Source organism: Solea solea, chromosome 7 (assembly GCF_958295425.1).
Source record: "Solea solea chromosome 7, fSolSol10.1, whole genome shotgun sequence".
NCBI lineage: Eukaryota > Metazoa > Chordata > Actinopteri > Pleuronectiformes > Soleidae > Solea > Solea solea.
Genome location: NC_081140.1, coordinates 21,738,478 through 21,756,591, shown reverse-complemented (window position 1 = coordinate 21,756,591; position 18,114 = coordinate 21,738,478). Strand labels below are relative to the sequence as shown.

Genomic DNA, 18,114 nt, shown 5'->3' with positions numbered 1-18,114 from the left:
CCACTTACATGTGTCTTACTTGATCGTCTGATTTCCTCTAAATGGGGAAACCAGTGGAGTTGCCCCCTGGTGGCTGTTCAGTAACGGTCCGCTTTTTATATTGTTCTACCTGGAACGCGTGACCTCATCTCCCTCTGTGATGTCACAGCACACAGATCAGGAGGTGTTTACTGTTGTTTACTGTCTCTGAGTGCAGAACATAGCAGTTCCCTGATTTTCTCTGCGTACATCTTGTCACAGTGGCACGGGTCCTCTTTTGTGGCCAGTGGCTCTGCTGCTGGTACGCAGTGTTCGCCTTGTGTCACCCTCTGTATTGGTCCGTTGTCGCTGGCTGTTGTTGTGTTGCACGGTCGGATGTGACAAATTGCCATCTGGCCTCCTTGTCATGTAGAAATGCTTTGAATAATAAGCTGAACTCCTTTTTCATCATGGCTGCTCGCTCTCTCTCTCTCTCTCTCTCTAACTCCACAGAGTCAGACTCAGGGATGAGGACTGGTTTGGGATTAGGTTGAGTTGTCACATCTTTAGAGACAGAGTTGGAGGTTTAGTCAAATAATTACTGATATTACAGTTATTATACGGAGCAGATGATATGTGTCTCCTGTTGTCAGGCTTCACAGAATCCTCTGAAGACCCAAAGGACAACGTGAACCCCTCTGATGATTTATCACACTTGTGTTAGGGAATTATTATTTAGCATCATGAGAATTATTTGTCTAATCATGTGGGAAATTATGTTTTTTTCTGGAGATTTTAAAGACAATCATCAGATTAATGTTATTTTATAATGGAAATGTAATCTAATCGAAATAATTACTCGATTCATTGATTACTAAATCAATCGTTAACTATTTTGACAATCGAATAATCAGTGTTTATAAGGAATTAAAACAAATTTTGTGATTTTTCAGTTTCCTAAATGTGAATATTTTCTGGTTTCTTTGCTTCATAACAAAGAAATCATTAAAACAGGATAGTTTGTGTTTTTTTGACAAACAAGACATTTGAGAACATCATCCTTTCTAGGTCTGAGAAACACTGATCAGCATTCAATTACTCAATTAATCGAGAAAATAATTCCAATGACCTTATTCCAATGATTATGAAGATTATTTATTTAATTTATCACAGACCGACAGATTACCGGTTAGTAACTGATATAAGTTTCTCTAATATGGGATGTAACTGCTTTGTCCATGTGATCACTGTAACTGTTAATGTGCATTTCATTTCTTTGACTCTTTTATTGGCTGTAAAATGGGACACATTTAGAATTCCTTGATCTCTACACGTCAGTGTCCTCCTGATTCTTGTAGCCACGCCTCCCTGTGCGGTATATAATAATTCATCTTCCCTTTTCCCTCCACTTCGTTGAGGACACGCAGCAGCATTGACTGTTTCTTCCCTCAGGGTCGATGAGTTTTGATTAGACGTGCGATCGTTGTCTTATCCTTGAAGTGTCACTGACTGTAACGTTTCTTCCCCTCTCTTTCTCTCTCTCTCTCACACACACACCTCTCTCTCTCACTCACACACACACACACACACACACACACAGGTTTAGTAGAGGTGATTTTATTTATACCTCTGTCTTTAATTGGGTTCAGATCCTGCTGTGAGCCAGTCTGGACCACAGTGCGCAGACTTAAAAGGGCTTTAATGATGCAGTAATAGTTTATTGCGAGGCAGTGGAAATAAACAAGGATATACATATGTGCATACACTGTTAATGGGTTTTTCTTTTCATCATTATTAAAGCCATCGATTTACGCTTCCATCTCGTGTGAATCATGACTTTAATCAGTGTAATACATCACAATAAAAAAAGAAACACAAGCTTCTCCACAGAGCCTTTTTTTTTATTTTATTACTTTATTACTAAGCAGATCATGTTCATGTTCCTCCTCTCCACGTAAACCCACTAACACCTGGCTTTTGTCTGCGGTCAGTGAAAACAATCAGTGGTCAGTCACACGTCTAATGACTCTGCAGCAAATGCAGGTTTTTTATCGGCTCAGGCTCCGATCAACAGTGACGTAAACTTGACACCCAGGTGAACCTGCTAATTTCTGCTTTCTTCTACTTTGTTTTGGCGCCGAGTTGCTGAGTCTGCACCTTTTTCCATTGTGATGTTTGTTCAGTCAGCGATCTAAAATCTTTCAGTCAATATTGAGTCTGAAGATACAGAAGTGTAATCACTGGGACAAAGTTCTCCTTTCTTTACTGGCTGTTTTTGTTACAACTGCAAACATATTCTTGAGATTCTGTAGACTTAAGCTGTCATAGATATTATTAAATGAGCCTTTTGTTAAGTGGCTAAAATCTGATTTTCCTTGAATCCACGCTGGCAGCCAAGAACTTTATATAGGGGCACAAACAGGTCACCAGTCTATTACAGGGCCAACATTCAGACACAAATAACCATCCATTCACACTTATAGTATGGACACTAACTATCTGCATGGCTTTGGACTGAGGGAGAAAACCCACACACAGAAACCGCTGGAATGCGTAATTGCGTAATTACGGTAATGCAGAGTGTGCTTCACAAACGTGTCGTCTGTGATATGCTCGGTGTTAAAGGGTTAAACACTTTATCATTTCTAGACAAATCAATAGAATAGAATACTGAAGTATCACCAGTTATTTTTATCTTGAAGTCATTTGTATGGCTCGTTTGTATCAGTCAGTCAGTCTGAGCATAAAACCCTTAAACCCTCACCTTCAATTCTGTGTACGCAGTGAACGACGGTGTTGGTCGAGGCTGTGGCGATCACCTCATGATTTAAGTGATTACTGTACACTGTCCTGCCCCTGAGGGTCTCAGCTAAGACCTTGATCACTTTAATTAAGTGTAATCTTGCCGACGGCTGTGAACAGCTCGGTTCTACACTCTCCTCCTCAGGCGTCGAGTATCAGGGGCTGTTATTCACAGACAGTGTAATTATGAATACCATGTGTAGTTGGGTCTAATGTAAAGAATAGTTTCTTAGCCTTATCTTTTAAAGTAGGCTTTTTAAGCCTTTTTGTTTGTTATGTTCTGAGAGTTATTTGGTTATTTAAGATACTGTAGTAAGTGATTCTTTGCCAGTGGTGTCACATTTCATACATCGTTATTTGACAACGACAAAAGAGTCCATATGTTTTTATTGGTCTTGTTCATGTCACATTGATGCAAATTGTCTTTTTGTAATGCTCTAGTAGAAGTCGGGTCATCTTTGTCAAGCTGTGTCGTAGTTTTAAAGTGGTAAAAGGCTATGGAATGGGTTTTGAAAAATAGAATCCTCCATAAATGAAGATACTTGAGCTTTAAATGCACCAAAGATCCTGTGTGTAGGAGGTGGAGATGGTGTACATGTTATAGTCTTAGGTATCGGAATATATTATTTTTCTACCGCTTTATCTTCCACATGGGGGATGCGAGAGGCTGGAGTTGATCCCAGCTGACGTAGAGAGAAAGGCGGGGTCCATCCTGGACAGGTCACCAATTCAAATCTCTACATTTTAGTGTCCAATTAACCTAATCTGCTAGTTATTTGGATGACATGTTCGAGGAAGTCGGAGTACGTGGAGAAAAGCCACGTTCACACACTTCTTACCGTGAGGCAGCAATGTTAGCCACTGCCTGACCATGTCGCACTACAACTGGATTTATAGCCGTGTTTCCATCGTGGTACAGTACAGTACGGTATGGTTTGAAACGGTAAAGCCCTCTAAGGGAAAATTGAATGTTCAAAGCTGGTTATTTTGGTACTATTCCTAGTGAAAACACAGAAAAATCACTTTGGTCCATTCAGAACAGAAGCGTTCCAGTGTATGACGGATGTTTTCGTTCAGGCGTTTTTATTGTAATTGATCAGTTTGCTTTTTCAGCACTGTTATCAATACCTCATTTGTAGCAAGTGTTTAAACTCGAGTAAACCATCACCTCTGCTTCTGAGTCCAGCCTCCAGACCCTGTTTCCTCCGGTAAATCAGATGGCACGCCAGCCCTCGTTAATCAGTGCTAGTTAGTGCGAGTTTTTAGCCGCATTAACCGGAGAAGGCAAACCATGAATGCCTCCTCATAGAGAGTCACACAAACACCAGTTTATCAAAATCTCTCACGCTTCCTAAAACTCGTCATTTATTTATTCAAGACTGCAGACTGTGCTACCGTGAAATATATGTAAATTCTGTCCCTGCATGGTAAATCATTCCGATCAATATTTCCTCCTGTTGGCTCCAGCAACACACACACACACACACACACACACGCACACACACACACACCAAACGATCATGGTATATACGTTCATCAGACCACTGACACTGTATGGACTGCCTCGTGACAATAATGCAGGGCGAGAAGAAGAGGGATGTTAGTAATATTCTTGATGACAGCTGAGGGAGATGACTCAGTAATAGATGAATCAGGAAGTTAAAAAATCCTGACATTACAGTCGGAGGCTCTCTCATCTCGATGCACATGTTTATTGAACTGACAAACAAGAAAGATGCAGGGGCCACTTTTCAAACCGGTGGGTAACCGTGATTCAATAGTGGAAAAAATAAGGCTAATTATTCCAATCATTCATTGTGATTGTAGTAACTGTCTGTGATTGACTGACCTGCCTTTACACGGGAGAGGTGAACTCCACTGATGCAAAAACCATGAACGAGGCCTGGAAAAATTCACAGTTCTACTAGACAACAACCTCCATTCATGTTTTGGATTTCTTTTCCATACTTACTCAACTGACATGTATTGAATGCATCTCCTATTCAAAACATTACTATTTATAGTTAATGAATAATTAAAAATACTTCATATTAGGGCTGAACGATTTTGGATAAATATCTCATATGCGATTATTTTGTTAATTTTTTTTACATAATTCCTCATTTTCATTGGAATTATACATTTAAAATGGGGACTGTGTGGTATTTGTGCAGATCTGTGACAAACAGTTTTCTTCAGTCTGTAGAATATGATGTGTATAGGTCAGGACAATGTTTAATCTAAAATGGTCATTTTAAACACATTGTGGCTTTATGAAATATTGAATCAAAATTACTTTTTCGATTAAATTCTCAATTCGATTCTACTTTTTGTTTTTTGTTTTGGTTTTTTTGTCCTCAAATCGAAATGATTAATTTTATTTTTACAACTGGGAACCAAGTTTTTCATGTTCCCAAACAAATAGACTTTTTGTTAAACCAAGAATCATAATATAATCCATTCCATGTTGTTAAAAATGTTGAAAAATCTGAGGACACAACTCCAAGACCTCTGAGTCGACGCTGCAGTTGCTGCTAAATAACTAAAAGAACACAACTACTGCGTTATCTAACTTGTCATATAGTTTCCAAAAAAACAAACGCGTTTGATGTTTTAAATGCATCTTTAATGTTTAGGCTTTTCCCTTATCAAAGCTTTTGTGATTGTGGGGCCTCACTATGATGTGTGAAGTTCGACTGATGATGAAAGAGACAAACAAGCGCAGGAGGTCAGTGCTTCAGAGTTTTTTTGTCTGCATTTCTGAACTCCTCATTCTGTCTCGGAAGCATCTGCTTAAAGTTCTCATTGAGATTAAATCCAGTTAGAGTGTTGGAAAAAGAGTTGCCTAAACTTCTCTGCTGTTTTTCCCTTGTGTGACCCTGCAAATATGAATTGCTTCAGTCACATTTGCACATACAGTACACACACACACACACACACACGCACACACACACACACACACTACATTTACTTGTAGTCCCTCTCATTCTGCGACTTCCCATTTAGTTAATGAGTTCTGCTTCATTTGCAGATCTCGTTTGTGCCGTGCCCCTCGGACAGTCGTTTGTTTTAGCTCCACCACTATCACGAATGGGCAGAGCAGCTCCCTGTGGCTGATTACAGCTTCACATGTGGCGTTGCTTTTATTTGGCTTAAGGGAATTTATTTAAGCACTTCACGTTACAGTGTCCATGAAATACCGCTGATAAACGCTGTTTAGAACCATGTTTAATGTGCAGAGCTGTGATTTGGTGCTTGGTCTCGGAATTAATCGTCTGAAATACCCGAGAGTGCGAGTCTCCATCTGTCACTGACGCCTGAATGTTTGCCTCTGTTGTCTTGCAGGGAGAAGATGCCGTTCCACCACGTGACGGCAGGTCTGCTCTACAAGGGAAACTACCTGAGCCGCTCGCTGTCAGACAGTGATAGTGATGTGTTGGCCAGTATCTCTGTGGAAGAGCTGGATGGTAAGGTTTTAAATATCTGGCTGCTGCGCTGCCATTTTTATCTTAATGTCCATTTGAAGTGATTTGGCGGCTGCTGCTGCTGCTGCTCCATAATCACAAAAAAGAGCCGATGCTTCTGTAAATGTAGAAAAAGACACTCAAAGAAAGGAGAATTGTGTGTGTACTTGTATTTATTACCTCTTTAGGACCTTTTCTGGCATGAACCTCATTTGTGAGGAAGAGATTAAAGTGGAATTCCGGTATTTCGACCTGGGCCCTGGGTTTGTATGTGAACAGTACAAATACAAAAAGTTTCATTATTGGTCCAGTAGACCGCCTTGGGCGGCAGCTGCGACAGGCAGCAATGACTGCAGTGTATCTCCATAAAAAGTGCTTGTTTTTGCCAATAAACGGCTTGGATTGTTATCGTAAGGCACGGACGTAGGTTTGGTTACAAGACTGGTGGAGACACCGTGCGGCGCTGTGTTGTCAGAGCAGCAGAATCTCTCTCGTCTCCTCTGTGACTCGCAGCGATGTTTCTGCTCCGCTGGGATGCGTTCACTGATACTCTCCTCTCACAGCATTTGCACACACACACAAGGGCGTAGGTTTGCATATGGACAGTTGTGACATGTCTCCACCAATATTTGGAGAAAGCCAGATTGTCCCTACCAATATTAGAGGGCAATGTGAACTTGTGCGCGAATGCTGTGAGCAATAGCTGCCTGAGGTGATCACCTGGATCAATTATGAAGTATATAGTATATACTGTAAGTTTATCTGCATGTGTACTGAGTTGTGTGTCTAAACTCTTAACAGCAACTCAATTCCTCAGTGGAAGTCACTCAGACAATGTACTGAGCCTTAAACACATATGGAGCTTTATTTTTTCAGTTATTAACAGTTCTATTATTCATGGGGTGCACGGGGGGAGCGGGGGTGTCGCCTCAGTCAGATTTATAGTCAGTAAAAAAAAAGCATTAATCCAATGCTACATAGCCACCAGCTTTCTCCTGATCTGAGCCAACAAAGCACAATGATGCATCGTTCTCTGTGTAGCTTATTTTACCTGGAGCTTTGGGTCAGGCTTATCTGTCTGACTCCACATCAGAATCTGTGCATATAAACTGTGCTTTGTTTTTGCGTCTGTCAGAGAGTAATCACCCAGGCCTGTACAACACAAACCTGATCAATAACCGTCTGCAGGAATCAGCAGTGGCAGCCTCACGGGCAGCAAACAAACCTGATTCTCTCAGGCCTCCGCAATATCAATCCATCGATGCATCATTAAGCTGCTGCTGCCGCCTGGGAAAGTGGCTGCCTGGTGCACAGTAATGGCCAGACGCTCCATCAGGGGAGAGCTTTAATATGCATGGAGTTATTGGCGGTGTATGAATTTCTCATTCCTGTTTCATGAGGACATATTGTTTAGTGAATAACAAATGGCTGGTGCGAAACAAACTATAGAGCTCTGGTAGCTGATACCACGCTATCCCATCATGCAACAGTCGGAAAGAAAACAAAGCCATTTTGGTTGGAAGCCACGCTGTTTAAAATATTGATTTGTTTATACCAGGAAATATTAACCAGGTAATATGCCGGGAAACTCATCTCTTCCTCAGCTTTGTTCATGAAGGAGAAGATGGTGGATCGCTGTTGTGCCCCGGGAATACCAAAATAGTCAGGGACAAGCAAACTGGACAGCTTTTTACTGGAAGACTGTCGCTTTGAAACATGCTTAAAGTGAGCAAAATAAGGAGCAATGGGAACCGACAGGCTACAGATTGTGGTTGTGCAGTGATCACTTCATATTCAGTACAGAATCCAGTACTGAACAACTTTACATTATGTTTATTGTGATGTATAAGCAGTCTGTGGAAAGGGATGAGGGAAACTTTATCAGAAGATGTCTGAAAATACTGCAGGTCTGGAATAATGTCCACTCAGGCTGTTTCCATGCTCGTGAAGAGCACCAGGGGAATTATAAAGGTCAGAATATACTCAGTCTGTTGAGTTATGTTTGGTCTCAATGCATTTAAAGTGCATAGTGAACTATGAGGGATTTAAAATCAGTACTGACGCTGCTCATTTGGTCTAAACAAACCAAACCAAACCAAACAAACCAACGTCGGGAGCTGAGAAGGCTATAGACCTTTCCAATGTCTAAGCGAGGGACAACCTCAACAGGTCGCCAACCCTTGACAGATTAAAACCATTCACACTCAGGTTCAAACCTAAAGATGAGCATGCAAACACGTACGTCGAGGTCAGAGCCATACATTTGTGCTGTGCTGAACAAGCCTCTTGGATGAGAGGTGAGACATCTTCAAACCTAACTCAAGCAACTCCAGTTGCCTGCAGCTAACTACAGGAACATGCCAAACTGTCCAGGAGGTCCTGAGGCGTCCCACCTCTATCCTGACACCTTTAATCATGCTGAAAACGTGAAGTCTGACCTCACAATAAGACTCTGGTAAAACTATCTTTGTTGTTGCGAGGCTACAGTGCGTACACAGCAGCACCGTGTCACTCTTACTGACAATATGGCTCTCTTGAGTTAATGGGTCCCCGTAAGACACGACCATGTGAAGCAGCAGCCACAGGACCAGGATACTGAACCTGTGGAAGATGCTGCTGCACTGTCTGTGTGTGGAGAACATCTCGGAGAACATTGTTAGGAGCCAAAGTTATGTTTGCGTCAACGTTTTTTACGACTTCTCAGCTGGAATGCACCATATGGCTTCAATACAGGAGCTTAATAACATCCTTTCTCTGAGGAGCAGGGCAGTCGTAGTAGAGGAGTGCACCACTGTTGGTTAGTTTTGCATGTAATTGTGATCCTAGTGCAGTAAATTGTTCATCTAAAACAGCTGATGTGGCCATGTACGGTTGAGAGGCAGCATTAACTGTCTTTTATTTTCCAACATCATTACCAACACCTTTGTCTCCTGCGATTACATTGTCCTCGCTGCAGCCTCACACGACTGCCACATTTCTGCACATTCAACACTTCTGCTGAACGCAGCGTAATATAAAGAGAGCAATATACTGCGTTTGTCCAGGGCCACGACAGACGCTTGCAGCAGTGGTCGGAGCTGCCACGCGGCTGGTGCTGTGGCATCAATCAGCTGTTATTGTTGATGTCTTTATCTCCTGGGAGAAGCTGCTGTTCTTGTTTTATGGTGAAGAGATGAGGTACATGGTAGTTGGCTGCATTTATGCAATTGGAGCGGGTAGTTGGTCACAGCAGTCCTGCCAAGATGTGAGCAGCACTTGAACGACTGTGGTTAATTTTTAACATTATTAACATTATTAACATTATTAACATTACAGTTTTCCTTAACCTTGGTTTTTATTCCATGTAGTTCACACAGGGAAATCTGAAGATTGTGTTTGATCTATAAACTATGTGCTATAATGTCATTTAGATGAGGCAGTGTACTGACTTTCTGAGAAGGAAATGAACATTACCGCTGGAACCTGCTTCTGAGAATTATGCGTTTGTTATTTAATTGCAAAGCAAGCCGCCCATGCAGGCCACATCTACCTCTGGAGGCTCTGATGGATCAGCTCTCCCTTGATGCATTTCTTAGAATAACAAAAAAACAACAGAGACAAGAGTTTTGCTGTAAGTGGAATTAGTTTTAGAGCAGGTGCCCAGGCGGGGTTACTGAAAGTGTGAAAATGATAGCAGACAAAAAAAAAAAACCAATACATCAAAACCTTCCCTCTGTGCTTATGTATTTACTGTATATTGTTTGGCATTATTCAAGCAATGTAACTGACTTCACCAATTTGTGCAGGAAGAAATCAAATCAATACATCAGCCCTAGGTGAAGTAATGTTCCGACCATGTAGGCCTTGTCTGCCTGTCTCTCTGTCCGACTTTAAGCAGCATAACTCAGAAACTGAAGGACAGACTTTGATGAAGTTTTTTGAGATAGAGGTTATGGTCCCAGAAAGAAATGATCAGATTTTGGAGGTGGTTTGGGGAAGTGAGGAGACTTGGCACAGGTTTATACTTCACTCTGATGCCCTCATTGATCTTTAGAGAGGTTTCCTCGGTGTGTGAACATGAACACACATTTAGTCGTGCTGCAGCTATCAAAGAACCAGGATCTCCACTGTCTCTGAGATGAAGACAAGGCTTTAAGTCTTTGTGTGTCTTCATTAACACCCATCCACAGTATCTGCTATTCCCTCGTGTTCCCTCATTCATGTGGATATATGCAGTGTTAGAAACTCTTTGCACAGATGCAGTGTCCTTGCTTCATGACATGAGTGCCTCCTGCTTGCCCTCTAAGAGCAATTTGTACATTTCCTGCTGCTTCATTGTTAATTCAGGAGCAGACAGTTTCTTGTCTTGTTCATTCATGAAAATATGCAAATAGAGGTACAGTGTGCTGCAGGCAAGGAATAGAAAATAGAGCAGTAGCTGTGCACTCTTCCAGGCCCAGTGCAAGGACAAACTCATGTGTAAATCACTGGAGTTCTGTGTCTTCTCACCTCTGTTCTCTCCATTACAACCAAAACGTACTACAGTTGTATCCTGAAAACTCATTTAATGATTTAGTGAAAATGATTTGCATTAAAAGAATTACTTCGCTTTGGCTGCATTTGTGCATTTAGGACACTTTTATGCAAGTCAAATGTTAAGTACATTGTTGAGGACCCTGAGTCAGCATGATTCAACATTAGCCAGAATTACACATATTATTGCTCTTACTATTACATGAAGTTGAACTCTAAGACTTTCTATACGTCCACACGCAGTTTCAGTGGTGATCTTCTGCTCAGGAGGACACTTCACGGTGCTTGACTTCTCCATTTTCACAGCAAAACATCATATCGTTGTCTAATTTATTTGGTAAAGAGGGGATTGAGAGTGGCTCTCAGGCTGAACAGTGCACACAGCAGGGCTGAACAATTCATCGATCGCCTATTGCAGAGGTGCAATGTTTTTTAAAGCCAAAATGTGTATTAGAATATCAATTTAGATTAATTATTGTCTTGATCTATACACATCTAATTCTACAGACTGAAGAGGACATCTTTGTTTCTCACAGATCTGCACAAATATCACACAGTCATCATTTTAAATGTGTTTTTTGAATGAAAATGAGAATAATGATGTAAAAAATACCATTCTCTCTGATACCGTGAATCATATCGCAATTCTTGTCAAAAAATAATCACAATTCGATATTCATTCCACATCTTTCAGCCCTAGCACACAGCGACCTTTTCCTGGACGACGTGCTATTTTACTGCTATTACTTCAGATAGTCTGATGTGTGTCGATGTGATGTGGCAGATAAAAGTTGACATACTGTACCTAGAGAGCCTTCCTCCCAAAAAAGGTAGCTTTAATGTGCCAGCGTGTCTTTTTCAGTGGCTGTGCTGCTGCATAAACTGTAGTGTTGTAGTGGTCACTGGAACAAGTTTGCCTCTCACAGTCGACTGCAGCCACAACATCAAGCGCATGTTGAGCTGGATCTGTATCGACAGAAAAGTCCCGGAGTCACAATTTACATCAGAAACTTTAACAAACACCAAGAAAACAGTCTGGTTTATTTAAAGGTTTGGGGCCACAGAAGAAATCTTTCCTTATCGCCACTCAGGCTCTTCTTTCACTCCGCATGCTGACCGAGACCAGACGGCAACAAGCCTGCGGGGAGGGTTGCATCTGCTCAGCCCACCAGTGGTGAGCTTTGCAAAAAGAACAGAGTGAAGGAACAGGATTAGGCAGCTCTTTTCCTACTCCCTGGACACTCACTCAGCAGTGATCATTTGTCCTTGGGCTGTGTGGATACTATGTCTCCAAACTTAGCATGTGCTGGGAGATTTTTTTTATTACCTGTGGCTCTGGTACCTGTGATGTTGGTACCTGTGGTGAAGCTGCTGGTGGTGGAGTTTGAAATCAAGGGAAGTGAAAAATCCAGAGCGGCGTGTCTGTGCAGCAGCAGCAGCCTGGGGAGCTGTCCAGGGTGCTGACACTCGTGCTGCTGTAATTTCTCCTTCGTTTCATGGTGATTGATCAAACTGGTGCCAAGAGACAAATATAGAACAAATGTGTTGTCAGATCTGACAAGGCATCAAACCAAGATCATTTTATTTTGTTAACATCCTCAACACATCCTCAAACCCAAACAAACAAAACGCATGTTTGTTGTTGATGAAACATGAAGATATTTATCGATCTTTTATCCATCTTATTCTTTCGAGTTGTTTTTATTTAATTTACAATTGAATTAGTTTGTAAATCAGTCATCTGCTTTGGTGACCCCTAAAGGGAGAAGCAAGGCGATTTTTTTCAGGCTACTGTCACTTTTTTTTAGATAACATATTCTCCGGGTTCATTTTCTTACATTTTAGCAGCTCTCAGCTGGATAGATTATCAGATTAATCAATACTGAAAATGAGTAATCCATAAAAATCACAATTCTACTTTACAATGGATAAACAGGGTTCACCCTGGCCTGGACAGGTAACCAGCCCAGCACAAGAACACACGCAGAAACAACCATCAACCATTAGCTGTATCACCTGGAGAAAACACACACCCACAAAGAGAGCACACAAACTGAACACAGAAAGACCAGGGTCAAATTAGGATTTCAACCAAGAACCTTTTTTTTCTCTAATGCACCAGTGTTTATTTATTATTTAAAATACAAAATGGAGAATGTAATGTATCTAAGACATCTAGCTTCAGCTATTTTGCAATCTTTGTCCCTGTCCAGTTGTTTGTATTTCTTGTTCAATTATTAATAACAATGAGCAGTTAGTGTTTACTGTGTCATGTTCTTCTTACAAACTTACAGTATTGCCCGGCTACTATTAGCCGCACAGCTATGATGTTATATCTTTGTCACTTATCATAATAATAATAATAACAATACAGTTTATTTGTAAGTGCCTTTAAAACACTCAAGGTCACTTCACATCTTAAGTAAGACAATAAATCAAACAGACAAAATTAAACAGTTAAGATAAAATGAAATGGACAAATTCAACACAGTAGATGGAGTCCACGAACAACACAGAGAAAACAAGTCAGAAAAGGAGAATTAGTCATTTTACATTACATTACACATCAGTAGTGAACAGGAGCAGTGGACAGCACTTAAATGTGTCCTGCCTTGCTCAGGGGAACTCCAGCCTCTGGCCCGTCCCGGGATTAAACCAGTGACCTTCCAGTTACGAGCCCAGTTCCTTTCCTCTTGGCCATGGGCTGCCCTAGAAGATTTAGCATAGTGAGCTAAAGAAAACTGGTGTAAATGCAGAACTCAAACCACTTGACAAGTTACTTCTTCTGCTGCGTCTTTTTTTGTTATTTCTGTTCCTTTGGTAGAAAAGTAACATTTGGAGTTTTATTCGCACAATAAAAACTGAAAAAGCCTTTTTTTGTTGGAAAGCAGCTCAAAACCCTTTGGTGTGCCGAGTTTTGATGGATTGGAGCATTTGTGCATGAAATGGTCTGAGCCATTTGAATCCAAAAACTCTCTCACTCTCTGACACACTGAAGAAACAGAAAAGGATTCAATAAAGACGTGAACCACTGAACAATCCAGGACGTTCATGCCTTTCAGCAGTTCAGTGTCTGCAGTCTGTAAAATATCACCTCTAAAAGAAGACTTTGCTTTTATTACAAATGATGATGGGGGAGAGGATTATTTGCTCAGAAGCAGACGTTTGTAGACACAGTAACGTGTTGTTCTGATGCAGATCAGACACGGGGACCTCTTATCATCAGCTGTAGGTGCTTAACACAGTCAAAACACTGTTCTCAACTTCATGAGATGATTCATAATATACGCTCCATTTATGCTTTGTTGCTGTAAATTGTTTGCCAGCAGATGGGAGCAGATCTGCTGCAGCGTGACAGATAATGAGGTGATTGATGTGCTCATCTACTTAATGACTGGTTTGTTGGTTCAGAAAAGAGGATGTGGTAACGGCTTTTTTGTTCCCCCTGGGAAAAAAAACAAAGCAACAACACATTTCCACTCAGAGAAGGACAGCAGGTTTGTCATGTTATTTAAACCGTAGTGGACGGGATCTCAACAGAAATAGTAAGATAATTGAGTTTTATTTCTGTTTCTGTTAGGGCGCTTTCACACCAGAGCTGTTTAGTCTGCTTTAAATGGACCAGAGTTTGTTTCCCTCGGATAGTCTGCTTCGTGTGGAAGCTCATTCGAACCCCAAACAAGCAAACTCTGGTCTGCCAGAAAAGGGGTGGGTCTTGGTTTGCTTGCAAGTGAACAAGCCAATGAGAGGAAGTGAGGATAACTCTCTGCCTCGCCTGCTGCTCATACTGGGCTTAGGTTTGAAGACAAGTAAAAACAGAAAGACTTTGTTTTTGTGTTGAGCAAGACGGCTGGAGGGGAGGGATTTCTGTTTTTGGTCCTGGCCAATCGATAAGCCGGGTTTTCTTCTTCCTCATACTTTTTTTCCTTCCTGGTCAGTGCTCGTTTCGGGGCAATACCGCCCCAGACTATCCTGGTGTGTAAGCGCTCTTAGTCCTAAACCTGTCGCACCAGATTTCCCAAGGTAATCTCTGAGTCCCTGAAAGTCTCTGCCCACAAAAAACACATTTTTACATTCAGCTGCTCACTCAAGACAGGCACTAAGTTTCTCCCAAAGCTGGAGCTCATTCTCTCTCAGATCGCGTCATTTACCCGATGCTTAAAGGTTATTATGGAATTATTGATCAACATCAGCAAAAAATAGGTTGCCTACCCTCGTCTTGTTTCCATTCAGATCGTTGGCAGGTGCTTTCACAGCTCGTCTCTTCACTGAAAAAGTAACTTCTTTACTCAGTTGTCCTTTGTTGTCCTGTCCTGAGGACACTGCATCATTTTAATGTCAGACGACAGTTTCTTGGCAAATATGGAACTTTATGTTGCAACGCCGCTTCCAGCCTCAAGTAATTTAGTGCCTGGCCGTGTGCTCATGCATGTCAGCAGTGCAGTCATACCAGATGCCTGTCAGTCTCTCCTCTCTGTCAGCGCCACTTGTGAACTCTGCATTCATCAAAGCGCCCGGGACGAGTGTTTCCTCCCGTCTCCCTCTTCCTCTGTCGACTCCATCACAGCGAGTGAAACAGCTGCTGACTCGACTCTGTTTACGTCTGCGTCGGTTCAGGGCAAAAATGTTGTTTCAGCAGCTCAGCATGTAAACACCACGGTTAAAACAACAAACCCCAAGACGCTAATGTAATCTCTAATAATGTGCCGAGTTCAAGGTCTCGTTTGTAATGAAAGGAAATAAGACGCTGAATTCCAGCTTTGAAAGTGTTTTTAGATAAAAACACATTTACTTTTACTTGAAGCCTTCATTCAACCTGATAACCATCTCAAGTATGTGTCTCTTACTTATTAATAATTCAATGCTTATATAATATATACAGTTAAATAATAATAAAAAAGACAGATTCAACTACAATAATGTCTACGCTGTCATACCCTTTTATCTTAAATCAAACCAATTGTCTTCCTTTTATCTCACTTACAGCTTTCAAATGATATTTCTAGATATTTAAAAATGTTATTTGGCTTCTGAAAATCACTGTGGGCCCCCTGAGGCGTTTGTTCTCCTGCTCCGGGACCAGTGAAATAAAAGAGCACTCTTGAAGCCTGACATCAGAGAACGTGAAAGCGTTAAAAGGAGTGGAGGTGGCGGCAGGTGGAGAAAATGATTGGGATTGATGTTGTTAACGCGAGTCAGTGGTGCAAGACCAATTTCATAACATGCATTCCAAAGCTGGGTCAGACACAAAGAGAGAGAGAGGATGAGAGGAGAGAGGTGTGCAGAGAGAGAGTGAGAAGATTTCTGCCAACTGACCTCATTAAATGCAAAAAAATAAATTCAAAGTTATGAGTTATTAAGTGTGTCCTTTGCCAAAGAAGGCAAATCACCAAAATACAGAAGGCAGGAGAAGAAATGGTAACAAGCTCGTTTGGCAGCGTAGTACTCAGAGTTTATGTTTGTGCAACGTCTAAGGCTGGGGTGTGGGAACATTGTTTTATAAATACTGAGTCAAATTCTTTTCTTTCTTTTTTTGTCTTGGCAGAGATCCGCGAGGCATTTAAGGTGCTGGATCGTGACGGCAACGGGTTCATTTCCAAGCAGGAGCTGGGGATGGCCATGCGCTCTCTGGGTTACATGCCCAGTGAGGTGGAGCTGGCCATCATCATGCAGAGACTAGACATGGATGGTGAGTCCCGCACTCACAGGACCACACGCAAACACAACACACAGGTGTAAAGATGCACGGTGAATTCCTCTCCTCGTGTGCAGCAGAGACTTGACAGAAACACTGTCTACGATCGTAAAGAGCTTCACACCTTAAGTCACAAACTACGTGGTCTCATCAACAGGCGGAGTTTTCGATGCACGCTTCCACATGCACACATATACATATTCCTCTGTGTCATGCATAAAACATGAGTGTGTGTGAGTGATTATTTCAATCTCAATAATTTTCAATGTGAACTCATCTCAGGAGAGAGAGCGAGAGAGAGCAGATGGACGTGAGGTCGTGAGAACACAACGTTCACAGTTGTTAGAGATTTTGAAAAGATCTTAACAAAATTGAACATTTTTAACAAACTAGGCTTTTATATTTGTTGTCCAGTTAGAGCTGTACACCGACTCTCATATCAATGCTGCAACTGAGTTATTTTCTTCAGTGCCGTCCTCACACGTTTGTGTGGGAGGTCTGGACTGAAACCTTTTTTTTGAGCATTGCCGAGCTGCGTTGTATGCATCAGAAGTTGGTAAAGCAGCAGCCAATCAAATCATTTTAAGGATTCAGGTCATCAAAGCCTTGAAGCCTTCAGATTCACACATTTGCATCATGTCGATGGACGATACCAGCTGTCAATCACACTGTTGTCCACTTATCATGGAGTTTCCTCTGAACAGGAACAGGTTACATCATATTGTGTTGAAGAAGATCATTAAGCCTTCTGCTACCAATCAACAGGATTTGGAATGGGTACTTTACTCATTACCATAACTCCTTTGAATAGAAGACAGATGGATGGATACCGGAAAGCAGAGAAATCGAGCTTTGCGCCCGTAGTTGTCATTACATTAGCCCTCAGGACTTCTGCGGAACGAGCGTCCAATCACAGACAAGATTCACCAGCGCGTCACACGTTTGTGACGTCAGCGTCTCAGTATTCTTAAACGGTTGAATAACTACCAGATATCGAAAGGGAAAGTTATCTTTGAAAAAGGAGCAGAAGCACTCACTCATTGAACATAATTGTTGACAATTCTACCTCCTGATTATCATGATGTCATAAGAAGGTTAAATCCTCAGGAAAACATTAATTGATGGTGTGAAGTAGAAGCTCATTTTTTTTAAGGTTTCTTTTGCAACCAGTGAAGTCGCCCCCTGGTGGCTAACTGCTACTTCCACCATACTTCTTGGGCTTCGCTTTTCAAACCATGTCCACTTTTATGTACAGTTTATGGTTGAGGTCAAACACTGCACAGCCCAGCTGTCAGACAAGGTTGCCAGTGTTTTTTTTGTCCGACAAACAATGGCTTCACACGGACATCCCATCACCGTTGCTTTAGCAACATGACCAACTACAGTTACTACTGTATGAATTAAGCCCTGACAGACTCCAGCACCAGGCGTGGGGTCTGCCCACCATCCGGCTCTAAAAAGGTGCCTATGTGTAAGTCCACACGTCTACGCCTTCACCTCTGAGAGAACACTCTCACATCACAGCACATGCAATCCCACCACGTCTCTCCGACAGACACCAAAGCCGGCTGCCTGTCTGTACTTAAGTGTGATTGACATTTTCAAAGAGCGCTGCCTCCCAAAAATGTTCTAAGGCGATGCTAAATGTGTGATCTCTGTGCAAATATTCAAACTCTTCCTTGC

At 41.7% G+C, this 18,114-nt stretch overlaps 1 protein-coding gene across 1 annotated transcript in view; it reads left to right on the top strand.

Moving 5' to 3' along the window:
- Window positions 1–18,114, top strand: part of LOC131463177 (calcium-binding protein 8-like) — a 53,613-nt gene that overhangs the window by 1,658 nt on the left and 33,841 nt on the right. Inside the window, exons 2-3 of the mRNA XM_058634928.1 lie at window positions 6,106–6,227; window positions 16,282–16,425. Coding sequence (XP_058490911.1) covers window positions 6,106–6,227; window positions 16,282–16,425 — 266 coding nt within the window. The remainder of the gene's footprint in view (window positions 1–6,105; window positions 6,228–16,281; window positions 16,426–18,114) is intronic.